General features: G+C 36.7%; 1 protein-coding gene and 1 pseudogene across 2 annotated transcripts; both read right to left on the bottom strand.

The window, feature by feature from the left end:
* Nucleotides 1-111: 111 nt before the first annotated feature.
* On the bottom strand, nt 112-9,368 carry LOC145600908 (small RNA degrading nuclease 1-like). Of its 2 annotated transcripts, none has more exons than XM_081656774.1 (12): nt 9,259-9,368; nt 8,554-8,736; nt 8,380-8,466; nt 7,561-7,629; nt 7,311-7,451; nt 7,061-7,177; nt 6,877-6,946; nt 2,072-2,172; nt 1,785-1,913; nt 1,603-1,710; nt 912-1,016; nt 112-741 (listed from the first exon to the last, which is right to left on the bottom strand). In XM_081656774.1, the coding sequence occupies exons 1-12, from the start codon at nt 9,289-9,291 to the stop codon at nt 424-426; spliced, it is 1,461 nt and encodes a 486-aa protein (XP_081512900.1). In that variant the 5' UTR covers nt 9,292-9,368; the 3' UTR covers nt 112-423. The 2 variants fall into 2 exon arrangements, with proteins under 2 accessions (XP_081512900.1, XP_081512899.1); XM_081656773.1 differs by having other exon boundaries at nt 126-741; nt 1,779-1,913.
* Nucleotides 9,369-13,428: 4,060 nt separating this feature from the next.
* On the bottom strand, nt 13,429-15,817 carry LOC145601381 (F-box protein SKIP2 pseudogene; annotated as a pseudogene).
* Between the last annotated feature and the right edge of the window lie 136 nt (nt 15,818-15,953).

Raw genomic sequence — 15,953 nt, 5'->3', positions numbered from 1 at the left:
TTGAAGATTTAACAGATTGAAAACTCAAGAATCATTATTCGATATCCTATCAGCATACCGATGCAGCAGCTAGTATCATACACCACTAGGAAGTGAGCATTTTGGCTAAATATTAGGCCTAGGTAATTTGACCTTCCTATATGAAAATATTTGACAAATATGAAAAAAAAAAAAAATTAAAGCATACAATCATACAAATTATTGCGTGAAAAAAAATAAATAAATAAAAATTCCTCAGGATGCAATATCAACCACTAGGCGTTAAACCAAAATTTTACAAATGGCTGGGGAATCAACTCCTACACAAAAATTATCTGGTTGTCACTTGTTTCTTGATCATGCATAACCTCAAATCATAGGCACTTTCAAAATTTGCAGAGCCCCAAATTAACCAGCCGGGGATCTAAATTAGAGATTTAAAATTTAAAGCCCTTGTTTCCTTGTAAGAGCCGCTACAATCTTATGCAGGCTAGAAATCTCTTGATCTCTTTGGCTAACCAAATCCTTCAACCTTTCAATCTCCTTCACATGATCAACACAGAGAATCTGCTGAGCAGCTTCAGAAGTTTGCTCGATCTTTAACTTCTTTGATTCATTTACTGCTGCCTCTGTTGGATGTGCTCGTTTTGCAGAAACTTTGTCAAGAGGAGTGTCAGGTAACATTTTCCGAACACATATAACAGCTGTCGAGCCATTTTGAAGCTGGACAGAGACAAGTTTCTGAGACCGCCCATAAGTGTCCTGAAAAAGAATAACGCACAGTTCAGCTCACATTACAGAGCTAGATTGTTAAAACCTTAACCACCCCCACACACCCCCCCCCCCCCCCAAACACACACACACACACACATTCTTGCAGACAAGCAGCATCACGATATTCATGAAGGTAAAATTTGGGATAAAGTTGAGACCTTTTCTTCGTCTCCTTCCAGATTTTCATACGTACTAAGTGCCTCCTGTGGACTTTTGAAAGTAGCTAAGGCAGAATACTTGTCACCTCGAACTTTCTTACTAGCCTGCCAAAAAGTTTAATTATACAAGGCAAATTCTAGGTCAGGAGCAAGTAGCAAACAAGTAGCAAGATCAGATACCCAACATTGAGATTAGCACAATATTAACATAGAGAAAATTAGAAAGTCGATTCATTATGTTCTGATTCATGATTTAATCTGGAAAAAAAATATAACCCTTTATCCCAAAAAAGGCCTTCAAAAGCAACGGCGTAAGAAATAGATGGGAGAACCATAGCATAGCAAGGGTCCATTTGGCTCAAATTTTTTCAACTATATTCAGGCAAAATATGTACAATGTTTGAACAAAATAAGCTTTTATTCAAACAATTTAGGATAATAAAAAAAATTAAAAAAACAATTTCACACAATGATATAATTTTAGGCAAAATAACTTCAGATAAGACAAGTACTAAAAGTTGAACCAAACAGAGTCCAGATAAAAGCTTCACTACAAGGAAGTGTTCACAGTAATTTACTTATAAATGAAAGATTAAAAAGTAAAGAAAAGCATGTTTCACTAGCCAAAGATATAACTAGCCCTATAAAAGAGATAGTAAAGAACAAAGGAAAAGGAATATTGCACACCAACCTGAATTTCAATGGTGAAGTCTCCAGGGATGATCTGACCTAGTTCTTCGTTTGGAAGATCCTTCGGTATTCTGTGTATAAGGAGCTTTGATTTTTCACCGTCTGGCACCTACAAGTATGGCGTTTAGTTCAAGGAGACAAACTATATAATTACAGAATCTAAACATTCGGACTTACATCAACCTGAACTACAGGAATTGTGCTGTCAAATCCATTCTTTATCTTTGCTAGCACTAATTTCATAGCAGCACATGCATCATCAACACAATTATGCGGAGCACCCTTCTTGCGAAGTTCAAAGCCCAACACAAACTGCCAAGACAATTTAGAACAAAAAGAATCGAACGAGTTAGACAATTGAGCTTTTATAGCATAGCTTAGCATACCTTCAAAGTAAATTTAGAGAGTGAATTTCCACACTCATAATTTGCATATTGACAATCTAGTAGAGAGGGAAGATAGTAACATGCCTTGCACAAATCGTTCAAGGAAGGTCTTCTTTTCGTTGATTCATCTCCAAGTTTGAAGACAAAAGAGGTGTCAATGATTCTTGCATGATCTACCTTCAAAGCTGTGGAAAGAATTTATACAATCGAATAAATCAACTCATCTATATTAATTAATAATATTATTAAAACTCAAAGGGACAATATGGTGTTGCCATGTGTCACCCCTTACCTCAAGATGATTTGGCGCCACATGAATTATACGTGTCATCCTATATGTCATAACTATTTGCCACACATCATATTGTATTAATGTACAATCTCCTATAAAAACTCTTCATAACCTCCTTATAGTAATTAATTTAGTCTATTTGAAATACTCTTCATATGTGTAACATCCCTATTTAATTTTCATCTATACTATTATCAATTTATCATGTAACTCCTTAGTAAATTACACAATAATCTACCATATAATTGGTAAGAAACTAATTAACATTATTTAATTATGTAAAGTATAATGAATAAAAACCTATCACAATAATTTGCTACTTAAGTTTTGAGTATGGTTGGCTAGAGCTGTCAATTCGGGTATTCAAGTCGGGTTTGGGTCGGGTCAAATTAGGTCTCGGATTGAATCTGGATTAGGTTGTGTCGAGTCAATCTAGCTTCAGATCAGGTTTAGGTTTAGTTCAAGTCAATTTCAGTTCAAGTAATAACGGGTCGTTCACCTTCTCGGATATAGGTCGGGTTCAATTCGAGTTAAAATCAGATCGGGTTCAATTTCAGGTTCGGGTTGTGTTAAGTCGTGTTTGGATGGGTTAACAAGATGGTACATTCGGGTTCAGGTTAGTATTATTGAGTCGGGTTTTGGTTCAAGTACAATTCTAATAAATGGCGATGTGGCCAAGTTGAACTATATAATTACGGCTTTCATAATTTGTCAACGAGTAATAGAGAACAAAAGGTATATAAGCTAAAGAAAAGATTTTATTTAAATCAGATTAAGGGTTTAAAAAATTATACTAGTATATAAGCTGAATAAAAGGTATATAAAATTTTATTAAACCTTCCATGACACGGGTTCATATTTAAATTGGGTACTTCGGGTTCAGATTGTTTACGGGTAGAATTAAATCGGTTGACGGTTACTATGGGTGCAAGTTCAGGTTCGCGTCATAAAGTATTAAATCAAATCGGTTTTCAGTTAAGATCAGGTTCGGGTCGGTTCAAGTCAGGTTACAGGTCACTAATTTCATCGCATTTTTCGAGTACAGGCTGGGTTCAGATCATTGTCGGTTAAGGTCAAGTTCTCGGGTCAAATCAGTTTTTAAAAGCTCTAATAATCCACACCTTTTGACGAAATTTTGAGGTTTCGAGCCCAGTGGCAAAAAGTGTTGGGACCCTAGGGGAATTATCTCGGGTCATATAATGCCATTAGAAACCATATATGATCATTATATGTGTTCATAAACGTACGTGGTAGGCTTGAGTTTACGAAATCACTGCAAGTTGTGAACGGGTAAAAATGACCGTTTAAGAGCATATTGGATGGTTCCACTGACCCAATTAGACACCCGGAGGGTATTAGGGACCATGGTAAATATCTCGGCAAATTTTTATTTCCGGGCTAAAAAAGGTTAATAAATTACAAAATTGAAGGCTATAATCCACGCTTTTATGGAAATTTTGAGGTTTTGGGGCCCGGTGGAGAAAAGCCTTGAAACCCTAAGGAATACATCTCGGAGTCATATAATGCTGTTTAAAACCATATATAATCATTATATGTTGTCATAAACGTCCGTGGTAGGCTTGAGTTTACGAAATTGGTGCAAGTTGCGAACGGGAAAAATGACCGTTTCAGGACATAGTGGATGGTTCCACCGACTCAATTGGACTCCCGAAGGGTATTAGAGACCATGGTAAACATCTCGACAGTATTTATTTCCGAATGAAAAAGGGTTAAAAAAACTACAAAATTGAAGGCTATAATCCATGCATTTTGAGGAAATTTTAAAGTTTCGGAGCCCGGTGGCGAAAAGTGTTGAGACCCTATAGGATATATCTCTGTGTCATATAATGCCGTTTGAAAACATATATGATCATTATATGTTGTCATAAATGTCCGTGGTAGGCTTGAGTTTACAAAACCACTTTAAAGGCATATTAGATGGTTCCACCGACCCAATTGGACTCTCGGAGGATATTAAGGACTATGGTAAACATCTCGGCAATTTTTATTTCCGGGCGAAAAAAAAAAGTTAAAAAATTACAATATTGAAAGCTATATAATCCATGCTTTTTGAGGAAATTTTGAGGTTTTGAGGCCCGGTGACGAAAAGCCTTGAGACCCTAAGGGTTACATCTTAGGGTCATATAATGCCGTTTGAAATCATATATGATCATTATATGTTAGTTTAAACGTCCGTGGTAAGCTTGAGTTTCTAAATCACTGCAAATTATGAATGGGTAAAATGATCGTTTAAGGACATATTGGGTGATTCCACCGACCCAATTGGACTTTTGGAGGGTATTAGGGACCATGATAAACATCTCGGCAATTTTTATTTTCGGGCGAAAAAAAGGTTACAAAATTACAATATTGAAGACTAATACACGCTTTTTGAGTGGCGAAAAGCCTCGAGACCCTAATGGATACATCTCAGGGTCATATAATGTCGTTTGAAACCATGTATAATCATTATATGTTGTCATAAACGTCCGTAGTAGGCTAAAGTTTACGAAATCACTAGTAGTTGTGAACGGGTAAAATGACTGTTTAAGGGCATATAAGATGGTTCCACCGACCCAATTGGACTTCCGTAGGATATAAAGGACCATGGTAAACATCTTGGTAATTTTTATTTCCGCGCTGCTGCGCGAAAAAAAGTCAAATATTTACAAAATTAAAGGCTGTAATCTGCGCTTTTAGAGGAAATTTTGAGGTTTTGGGGCCCTAAAGCGAAAAATGTTGAGACCCTAGGGGATATATATCACGGCGTCATATATTGCTGTTTGAAACCATATATGATCATTATGTGTTGTCAATTTTGTACGTGGTAGGGTTGAGTTTATGAAATCACTGCAAGTTGTAAACGGGTAAAAAGACTGTTTAAGGGCATATTGGATGGTTCCACCGACCCCAATTGGACTCCCAGAGGATATTAGGGAGTATGGTAAACATCTCGGCAATTTTATTTTCGGGCGAAAAAAAAATTCAAAAAATTAAAAAATTGAAGGCTATAATTCACGTTTTTTGAGAAAATTTTTTGAGTTTTAGGGGCCCGGTGGCGAAAAGTGCTACTCTAGGGGATACATCTCGGGGTCATATATTGCTATTTGAAACCATATATGATCAGTATATGTTATCATAAACATACGTGATAAGCTTGAGTTTACAAAATCACTCCAAGTTGTGAACATGTAAAATGACCGTTTAAGGGGCATATTGGATGGTTTTAGGGACCAATGTAAACATCTCGGCAATTTTTATTTCCGGGTAAAAAAAGGTTAAAAAAATATAAAATTGAAGGTTATATAATCCACGTTTTTTGAGGAAATTTTGAGGTATAGGGGCCCGGTGGCGAAAATCCTTGAGACCCTAAGGGATACATCTCGGGGTCATATAATGGCGTTTGAAACCATATATGATCATTATATGTTGTTATAAACGTCCATGGTAGGCTTGAGTTTACAAAATCGGTGCAAGTTGGAGCATATTGGATGGTTTCACCGACCCAATTGGAGTTCTGGAGGGTATTAGGGACCATGGTAAACAACCCGGCAATTTTTATTTTTGGGCGAAAAAAGGTTGAAAAATTACAAAATTAAAGGCTATAATCCATACTTTTTAAGGAAATTTTTAGGTTTTGGGGCCCGATGGCATAAAGTGGAAAAATTGAAGTTTATAATCCACCCCATTGTTCGAGTACAAGTTGGTTTAGATCATTATCGGTTAAGGTCGGGTGCTCGAGTTCAATTTGAGCCAAATTCAGATCGGATTCAACTTCGGGTTCGAGTTGTGTCAGTTAGGTTTGAGTGGGTTAATTGATGGTATATTCGGGTTCGAGTTAGTGCTGAGTTGGGTTTTGGTTCAAGTTCAATTCCAATAAATATTGATGTACTCAAGTTGAACCTATATAATTACGCCTTCCATAATTTGATACGCATTATCAAGATTTTATTAAACCTATATATGAGTAATAGAGAACAAAAGGTATACAAGCTGAATCGGATTGTGGGTTTACAGATTTGTACCTATAAGTTGAACAAATGGCATATAAATTTTATTAACTCTTCCATGACTCGGGTACTGGTTCTAATTGGGTCGGGTACTAGTTCGGGTTCAGATTGTTGTTGTGTCTAATTAAATTGGTTGACGGGTTCAAGTCAAAAAGTATTGGATCAAATCGATTGTCAGTTAACATCAGGTCAAGTTCCGGTCGGGTTATAGGTCACTAGTTTCACCCCACTGTCCGGGTACAGGTTGGGTTCAGATCATTGCTGCTTTAGGTCAGGTTCTCGGGTCGAGTCAGTTTTTGACAGCTCTATGGTTGGCTAATCTAATTACTTTTTTTTGAAGAAGAAGAAGAAGAACAAATTACTTATTATTTTTAAGTGTACATAATATGCACTCATGATGTTTTATATTAATAAAAAATAAAATAAAAAAAAACACATTAATCTTCTAAATTTAATGTTGATCAAACTTACAAATTTAAAATGATCCTGGGCATCGCCCACGCCAATAGATAGTTAGCACATATTAATAGAACAGTAGCACAAAAACAAGATAGAACACTAAACAATTTACTTCATAATGCACCAACCTTTCAGATCATTACTGAGACTGTGCCCAACTAAAATAGCCCCTTGGGACAATAGCTTCTTCAACTTTTTCTATAAAGATACCAAAAAGAAAATTTTTAGTCGGTACTGGGAGTATCATAGTATGATAAGCCACACTCGATCACGATAAGGACTTGGGAAAATAAAATAGAAGATATATCTAACCTGTATATCAGCAAGAAAACAAGTGATGCCATCTAAATCTTCTGGAGAAACACCAGTAATTTGTCCCCTATAATCTGCTACTGCTTTATTAGGATTAACAAATTCATGGAGTTTTACCTGATATATCAACAGATAAACATGGGAGTTATGATTCAAATACAAATACTAAAGCAGTAAAGCATAGACTTCCTTAAGATATACCAGTAAAAAATTTCATACAAGATCGAAAAACCAAATAGTATGGTGGTACCTCTAAATCTTGATCTACCACGCATATTTTAACCAAGGCTTCAGTTCCATCCTCACACAGAACCATCTCACAATCAACAGCCAGCAATGTCTCTGATGTTGCCAACTTTGACTTCTTACCAAGTTTTGTAACAACCCAATCCTGTTGACCACAAATTTGATTTTCAGTACACTTTCAGCTCTTTCATGGAATCACAATATTACGTGCAACAACAAATTAAGGAGACATAAAAGGAAATTCTAAAATTGACCTCCTCATATGATGGAAATGTATACTCAATTGGATACTGTGGATGTTCAAGTGTCAAACGAACCAATTTCTGCACTGCCACAATGATAAAACATGAGAGTTATAACGTTGAAGTTAGAAATTCAACAACATATCTATGCAAAGATCAAGGATTCAAAGCCACAGTTGAGGTTGTCCAAAAAGCTATAACGTATAGCATTACTAATATACTACCATGAATAAATCTTGCTCTCGCAAGGACAGTGGATGGAGAAAATTAGTGTTGTATAAGTATAACAAATCTATAGCAAACTACAGAAAGCAACAATAAAACCAAAACTCTATTCCCAAAGGGATGGGATTAGCTGCATGAGAAATCCTCCATCACGGCATTGCTTACTACTCAATGCTATATGCTTTTGCAGCCCCACTTTCTTTAGGTCACTACTCTTTCCATTCATGTCATCTATAGGAGCTATAGAATAGACATCAAAGTATTCCTAAGAGAAAAATGTGCAAAAGTAAGGAATTTGAAGGTCTTTGCTGCAGCATGACATAGGCAGCATACCATGTCTTAAGTCTTTTTTCCGGGTGATTTTAACTCTTTTGGTCACTCCAAAATGAAAATTGACACAAGCCAAGTAACTAAGACATTCAAGCCCATACATGTACTCGAAGTTTTGCGTTGCAAACTTGCAGCATTGAATTAAACTATAACTGATGCCGAATGGGCAAATAGCCAAACTAAATCAGAATGAGATAGCATCACTACTTTATGAGCTCTCGGTTTAATCCCTAACTACCACAAGTCACTCAAACTTTATCAAGAATGTCAAATTACCTGTACAGGTGATTCAGCATCTTCTGATTTCGCTACTTGTTTCACTAGGTCCCGGTTAGAATGACATGTTAAGAGTTTATCAAAGTACTGCACAGCAGTAATACCACATTACACAATGTCAGAATAATGTAGCAGAAATGACACAAAAATCAAAAGAAGGGTTAAATATGATACTTTTAAGTCTTCCTCTTTCTTAAATGTATCTAAGAAAGCGCGTAACACTTCCGGGGTCCTCCTAGCTGGATCACTCATGCTTGCGCCAAATTTTTTATCATGAACTTTCAAAAAATCCTTCCATCCTCCATTCTCACCCTCCATTCCCCTCTTTTGTGACAGCTTAACAATTTGAACAAGAGCCTACACAAATCAGTGTCAACAGAACATGAATCAGACATCAAAGCAAACCATTATTTTGTATTAACATCTTACAATATAGCACATAAATACATAATTTAATGTAATCACAGCCATTTCATAGTATATTTTTCAATTATGGTAAGTACATGTTAACACAAAATTTTGGATACCCGTTTTTTCTAATTATCAAACAAATGACAAACCTCACTATCTTAAGCAAGGTTAGCATAATCATACAATGGTACAAATTACACAATTAAAATATTGGAATTAATTGCACAATGTATTGCTTATTTGAATACTAGTTTTGGTACTTCTGGAAGCAAAAATTCTGAAACCCCAATTTAAGAAAACACAATAGTAGATTAATTTAATCAAAAATTGATGAAAAAATCAACATAAATTCACTTCACATATGTTAGCATTGCATTTGTAACAACCCAATTAATCAATAAAACAAAAAATTACAATTAAAAACTCAAAATTAATTGAAGAGAAGAGGAGAGAGAAAACAAAACTAACATCTTTAGAAGCAGTAGCAAGCTTCTGATCCATGGTAAAAGAACAAGAAGAAGAAGGTGAAAATGGCGGCACCTCCCGAAAGTGCAGAGACACAGAAAGCAGAGACGCAAAAACAACTCCTTGTTTTGGTTGGGGTTAACTAAACCTCGGAGTAAACCTGGTTATTGGGCGGGTCAACGGACCGGGTCGGATAGCAGTATTGGATCAAAAGTATTACTCCGTAATGGGTTGGGCTGCTGTGTATCAGTTGGGTTTCTTTTTTCTGGATTGGGTAAAGCGGGTCATGAGCGAAATTTACGAGCCGTTTGGTATGTGGGAATGAGAATTTGAGACCTTGACAGTAGGATATGAGTTCGGGTGAGACGGATTTCCATCCAATAAATGTTACCCTTATTGTTTTTTTTTTTGAAACCATACCTTTATTGTTAAAGTAGCTTAATGTTTTAGCATGATGATATTAATATTATCAATATATTTGCTTTGAAATTGATGAGTCAAAGTCTTTTCACTTCAGCTTAATTTCAGTTCAGTTCAGTTTCAATCAGTTTATTCAGCTAAGTTTCTAATTCCCTTCTCTCATAAAAAATTCATTTCAGCTCTATTCAGTTCATTTCGGTTTAGCTATATTCAATTCAGTTCAGTTCAGGTCAATTTAGTACATCTAAACATGTTCTAATTGTCCTGCAAAGTTTCATTAAGAATCTTGTAATTTTGATCATTTTTACTAAACATGGGAACATTATGGGTCATCAAGAATTTTTCTTGCACCTTGGATTTCATAATCGACATTATTGATTTGTTAATGGAAATATTATCTTACTACATACTTTCTTTGTTTAGTTGACACTTTTTTTTTAAAATGGTAAAATTTTGTTAGGTATAATTCCTACTTTACCCTTACTCCCTCACACAATCTTGAGTTGGTATGGGTATAATTGTCCTTTTCCTTCTTTTTTTTACACCTTAATATGTGTGTCAAAATCAAGTGTGTCAACTAATAATAAAAAACAGAGAAAATGTACTATATAGTAGTGAATCTTGCATGACACCTCATAATCTATCTAATAATTTTAACAATGTTATGTATATGCAATAAATAAGTAGCAAGAATTTGTGCATGAAAGACAGAGATCAATTCCTAATTTTATCCTAAACAAACTGGGGCACTAATTAGTGTATTATAATAGGAGTTGGTGTCTTGGTGAGATAGAAAAGTGCCAAAAAAAAAATGGGAAATAGTTGTCATGTTCCAACTCTGAAAATGATGTTTTATAGTGAATTAGACCAAATAAAATAAAATTAGAACAAAACGGTAGTCTAATTTGACTATTCAGCCATCAATGTTATACACACGAGTATAATTCCTGGATGAGTTTGATTAGTGTTATCTATGATAGTATAAAACCATTGTCATTTCTATATTTTGTGGCTTCATGGGTGAATATTAATATCACTAAAGTCATTATGCGAGTAAATAATACGAGTAATAGCATTGATACCGATTATTTCATTCATATATACCACGAATGCACTAAATATATTGCAATATCTAGCACGTATAGGCAAACAATACTCCGTATCTAAAAAGACTAAAAGACTGAAAATGTGCAATTGTTTCGGGGCAATGCATATGAAGTAGACAGAAATTGAAAAGTATAACCCACATGCCATCTCTTACAGGCTATATACAGTTGCACAGCATGCCAAAATATATGCATTCTTAAACACTCAAAACTCAAATTGTACTCCATTGCAAATGGTATAAGAGATTTCAGACTTTGACTCGGCAATTTTCAGCCTACTAAATAATGTTTATTAGTCAAACTAATCTGCAACTTGAACACACCTTTGTCCTTATTTTGATCAATTTTAGGATTTGAACTTGTCAAAGTTTAAACACCTTATAAACCAGAAATAACTGATAAATCAAAGAAACACAATAAAAAAGAAGACGAGGAAAGCAGCCCAAAGTCGTCTTTTCTAGTCTTTATGTTTGATTCTACAGATTCCAGAAGCTTGGACCACTCTTATCATTTGGGTTAAACTTAGAGTGAGGTTGAAGGAGATACATTTAGAGCTACTCCAGGCTTTCTAGGTAGTGCTTGACCTCGTCAAACCGACTCACAACCCATTACTTCACCCAAGCTAATACGTCAAGGCTGGTACATAATCGATCATATGACCTTAACTGAACCAGTTTAGATCGATAATTAACATAACTACATTTGTAAGTACTGAACTTTCGAAACCACCATAAATCCATAATTATGTGCCAAACAATTTGTGCCAGAAATACATTCAAGTACAATCACAACATAGCCATGTAGCCAACACAAATAAAGTTGAGCAATTAAAATCTTCTGGGTTCTTAACTGCTACTATAGAATGTACGACCAGCTTCTTCTAAATGAACAACAATAGAGGCCTTAAGATGACGGATGTACAATTTCTGGAAGTTAGTTTGACTAAAATTATTGATCAAATAGATATAATGTAGTGGTTCAGAATTAATCAAACTTCCAGCCCATTTCCAGGGCAAAAATAAATAATGCACTTCTAAGTTCTAACAGGCAGATAATCCTGAAGTAGCCTTCCAAGTTGGCTATAGAATCTGTGAACTTGCCATAATTGGGACATGCAACAGGTAGATGGAACTGGGAATCTGATTCAATGATGTACTGAATTCGAAATTATCTAGCATGTCTCCAATAACTGTACTAAAATATCCCTAGTTCAATGCCAGATCAGAGCTGTTTAAGGCAAGAGGCAACTCGACAACTACGCCTGTCTAGCTTCGAATGTGATCAGAGAGAGGTTTTCCTACCTAGCCATGCCAATCCCAGAATTGCCTAATGTATATGTTAGACTCATACTCCAGACATGAAAATACAGAACAATCTCAGCCTGTGTTCAACCCCGAGTTTGAAAATGATCAGTTTTCATCAATCAAATTTGCAAAGTTCAGCTAATTCGGGCTCACTTCCCATGAATGCTGTGAAATCATAAGCGCAAAAATAAAGGCAGATTGATTGAAAGAATCACAGGAAAGGATTGGGACAATGAACACTCATGAGAAATTATGAGTGTAACTTTCTATCCACTGGTAACCACCAGCAAACAAAAGGAGCGTCATTTTCCAACCAATTGATGTCTCATGACCACACTTTACAGTCACATAGTCACATACAAAGTTTATACATCACAAGAGGCCTTAACTTCTAACCTAGATGTTAGGTCAACTACCTTTTCTTCTCCTAGCAATTCATCAAATACTCCCCTTGCAAATATGAATTTTAATTCAGAGTAACCACCGTCCAACGACGCACATAATCTATCAATCCTGGACAATGATAAATTGACCCCAAGGACGGGAGCTTGTCGATGTACTGGCACATTGAATAGAAAAAAGGGTGTACAAATTCAATTTGGCTCCCTCTCATGGATAAAGAACTCTGTGATTGAGACAATATCTCCTGTGACACTTCCTATTTTAAGCAAACAATAATATCCTTGTTCAAAGAGGCAATCAATAAATAAATGTGCCAAGTCTAAAAAAGTGCTGTAAAATATACATGAATCAAACCGATAAGAAACTCACAGGAAGTAAGAACAGGTGAAAACCAATTACTACCTAACTACTTATTTAAGTGTAGAAGTCAAGAAAACACAAACACAAGTTAACTTCTTTCCAAATTTAGTTGAAAAAGGGTAGATTATCTGGATAAGAAACAACCAGATGCGTCTGAAAGGCAAATAAAATGCACTGACATAATATTAATTTATGAAGACAGTCAATTATCCCAAACCAATGATACTCAGATTCGAGTACTCATGTCAAGCACAAATATATGTTGCCACTCTGATACTCTGCTATGGTGTATTTCCAATTTTTAGGAACAAAATAAGTGTCATGCATCTATATTACTATACCCACAAGGACCCAATTGAGGTGAAATGGTGAGTCTGACCAACATAGTCTCATACACAAATGCAAAGCTGTACTAGCAAAACAGAGAAAATGTATGCATAAAGGTCAGCATCAATTAATCTTTCTCAGTGAAGCAGCAAACAATTGCTAAGATTATACAGCTATTGGAAGCATCAAAAGAAATCCATGAGCAGAAAATTAAACATCGTTTTATGCAGATTTTAATCAGTTGACAGTGGCAATTCTGGCAAATGCACCTTAGCACTTTAGCAGTATAAATGGGAGCCGATAAGGCCAAAGTAGTACATAAGTAAGACTGAACAATGTGAACATATATCTAAAGTAATTATCCAAAACACATCTTCCTAAACAAATGCAGCAATTTTGAATTCTGCACATTCAAGTTCAACTGGAATGAACAACTTCTTGAAACTACAGATAGATAACTAAACAAGCAGAAAGCATGTAATGTATCAAATATAAATACCATAAAAAGGATGAAATGAAATAATTAAACTTCCTTTCTGCGAATTGCTTTGCTGCTTGAATTGTTCATTGATTACCATTGGTATTACTGCTACCAGTTGACCACCTTCTCAAAGCACAGGCTGCTATATTTCCACCAAACAAGAAGCTTAACTTCGTCCTGAACAAAGACCCGCGGCCATTGCTCCTAGAAGGAGCCTGAACAGATGTTACATCAGTGTCCTCTGCTGGAAAATCGGCACCATCTTCCTGAGCTCCTCCCGCTTCACTTGCACTAGCATCAACAGCCTCAATCTCATCAGCATCCAAATTAACAATCAATGATTCCCTCTTCTCCCTCAACCACTCAACAACATCTCGAGTCACATCCCTACACTTCTTAACCTTAATCTTAACCAAGTTGGGACACCCCCAAGCCAATGGCTTTAACCCATTATCCGAAATGGGGCAACTCTTGATGCAAAACTTCTTCAATGCCGAGCATTTCGAAGCAATGCACGACATCTCCACATCGCCAATAGTCTCACTACTACATAGCGCCAACCTCTCCAAATTCCGACAATTAGAAGCAATCACCTCCAAACTCGTGTTCGTGGGATTAATGCCAATCAACACCAATTCTTGCAAATTAACACAATTCTTCCCTAACACAATCAAACCCTCATCCCCAATCTTATTAGTCCTCCACCCATCAATGTGAACTTTCCTCAGCAACTTACACCGCTCCGCCACCGATATAATCCCTATATTAGTACACTCAGGTGTCTTAACAAGATGCAGAATCTCCAAACTAGCACAATTAGACAGAGCAGATAACCCAAAATCAGTAACCTGTATCCTCTCAAGATGAATTTCAACTAACCCATTAAAATTACTATTATCACTATTACTATTATTATTATAATTATAATTATGATTAGATTTATCAGTAGCCATCATTTCCAAAACCCTATCCCATTCCCCCAAACACCGAATCAATTTCAAAGTCTTGAGATTTTTAGACCCAACAATCAAAGGCCCAAACAACTGCCCATTATAAAGCTCCTTCAAACAAATACTCTTCAACGACTTCGCCGCCAGGCCCGGCCCGATGGGCTCGGCGGCAGCCTCTGAATCACCATCGTTGTTAATCCCACGAAGACGCTTAATCGAAATCTCTTCCAGCAAAACGCAGTGCTCAAGAACAGCGTTTAGACCCTTAGCACCAAAAACGCAGGACCCACAAGAGAGCTTTTTAAGGGACTTACAGTTCTGTGCAAAAGCAGCGATTCCGAGGTCGGTGAGCTCGCGGCAACCCCGGAGTTTCAGGCGGGTCAAGTTCCGGCACCAGAGAGAAATCAAAACAAGGGCGTCGTCGCTAATACTGATGGATCGACGGTCGCATCGAAGAGCGAGCTTCGTAACCGAGTCAAATCGGGCGAATAACGACGGCAAATGAGTCGAGATCTCCGAGTTAGCGTTGAGGGAGAGACGACAACGACTTTGACCTTCAACAAGGAACCACCGTTTACAGACAAGGGAGCACCGTTTACGGTCGCCGGAGGAGAGAGAGAGGAAGATGTTGGCCAGACATTCGTCGGGGATTTCCGATGTTGGGTCAGGGAAGATGGGCCCATGAACAGGCCCACCTTCGGATACTACAGCTGGGTCGTGGGTTACCGGAGGAGGTGGCGGAGGATGCGGCGGAGAAGGTGGGTGAGAGGTGGTGGTTTTAGACATGGGGGTGGTTGATTTTTTGCGGGAAGAAGAGGTGAAGCGAGTTGTGAAGGAGAAGGAACGAGAAGGATGACGAGTCAACTCGGGTGAGTTAGTTGGGACGGAGGGTGATTGGCCCATCCAGAGTGGCGGTTGAGGATCACGCGCCGTCGCAGAAGGTGGTGGTGGTGAAATGAGGATGGAATAGGGAGGAGAGAGAGGGAGTTATCATGAGAAGAAGAGCCGTTGGCATTTCTCTGGAAGATGTGTAGTAGTGGTGGTTATTATCATACACATTGGTTTAAATTTTTTATTTTTTTTTTTTGGGTTACAATTTTGATTTGTTGTTTTTTTTTTTTGGAAGAGTGGGAAAATAAATAATGGATTATGAGGAGGAGAGAGAAAGAAATGGGTCAAGGCTCAAGAGGAAAAAGCCTAGATTGGCCAATCAAAGTTTAAAGTTCAAAGGTCTAAAAAAGAAGATAATTAAGGAAAAAGTAGAAACAAAATTACAAAGTTTTCTCTATTTAATTAATTGGTACAAGTGTGATTTATTTTATTTCTTGAAATGACTACGTACTTGTAT

This window comes from Chenopodium album, chromosome 21 (genome assembly GCF_948465745.1).
Source record: "Chenopodium album chromosome 21, dcCheAlbu1.1, whole genome shotgun sequence".
Classification (NCBI taxonomy): Eukaryota; Viridiplantae; Streptophyta; class Magnoliopsida; order Caryophyllales; family Amaranthaceae; genus Chenopodium; species Chenopodium album.
Note: the sequence above shows the minus strand (reverse complement) of the source record. Positions and strands in the feature narration are given on the sequence as shown.

Bases quoted from the DNA above. Each gene is read 5' to 3' on its own strand.
- LOC145600908 (XM_081656773.1), bottom strand. From the start codon at position 9,291: ATGGATCAGAAGCTTGCTACTGCTTCTAAAGAT. The intron at 8,737-9,258 runs GTTAGTTTTGTT...TGATTTGTGTAG, and splicing joins TTGCTACTGCTTCTAAAGAT to GCTCTTGTTCAAATTGTTAA. The intron at 7,630-8,379 runs GTAATTTGACAT...GTGGCAGTGCAG, and splicing joins ATGCTGAATCACCTGTACAG to AAATTGGTTCGTTTGACACT.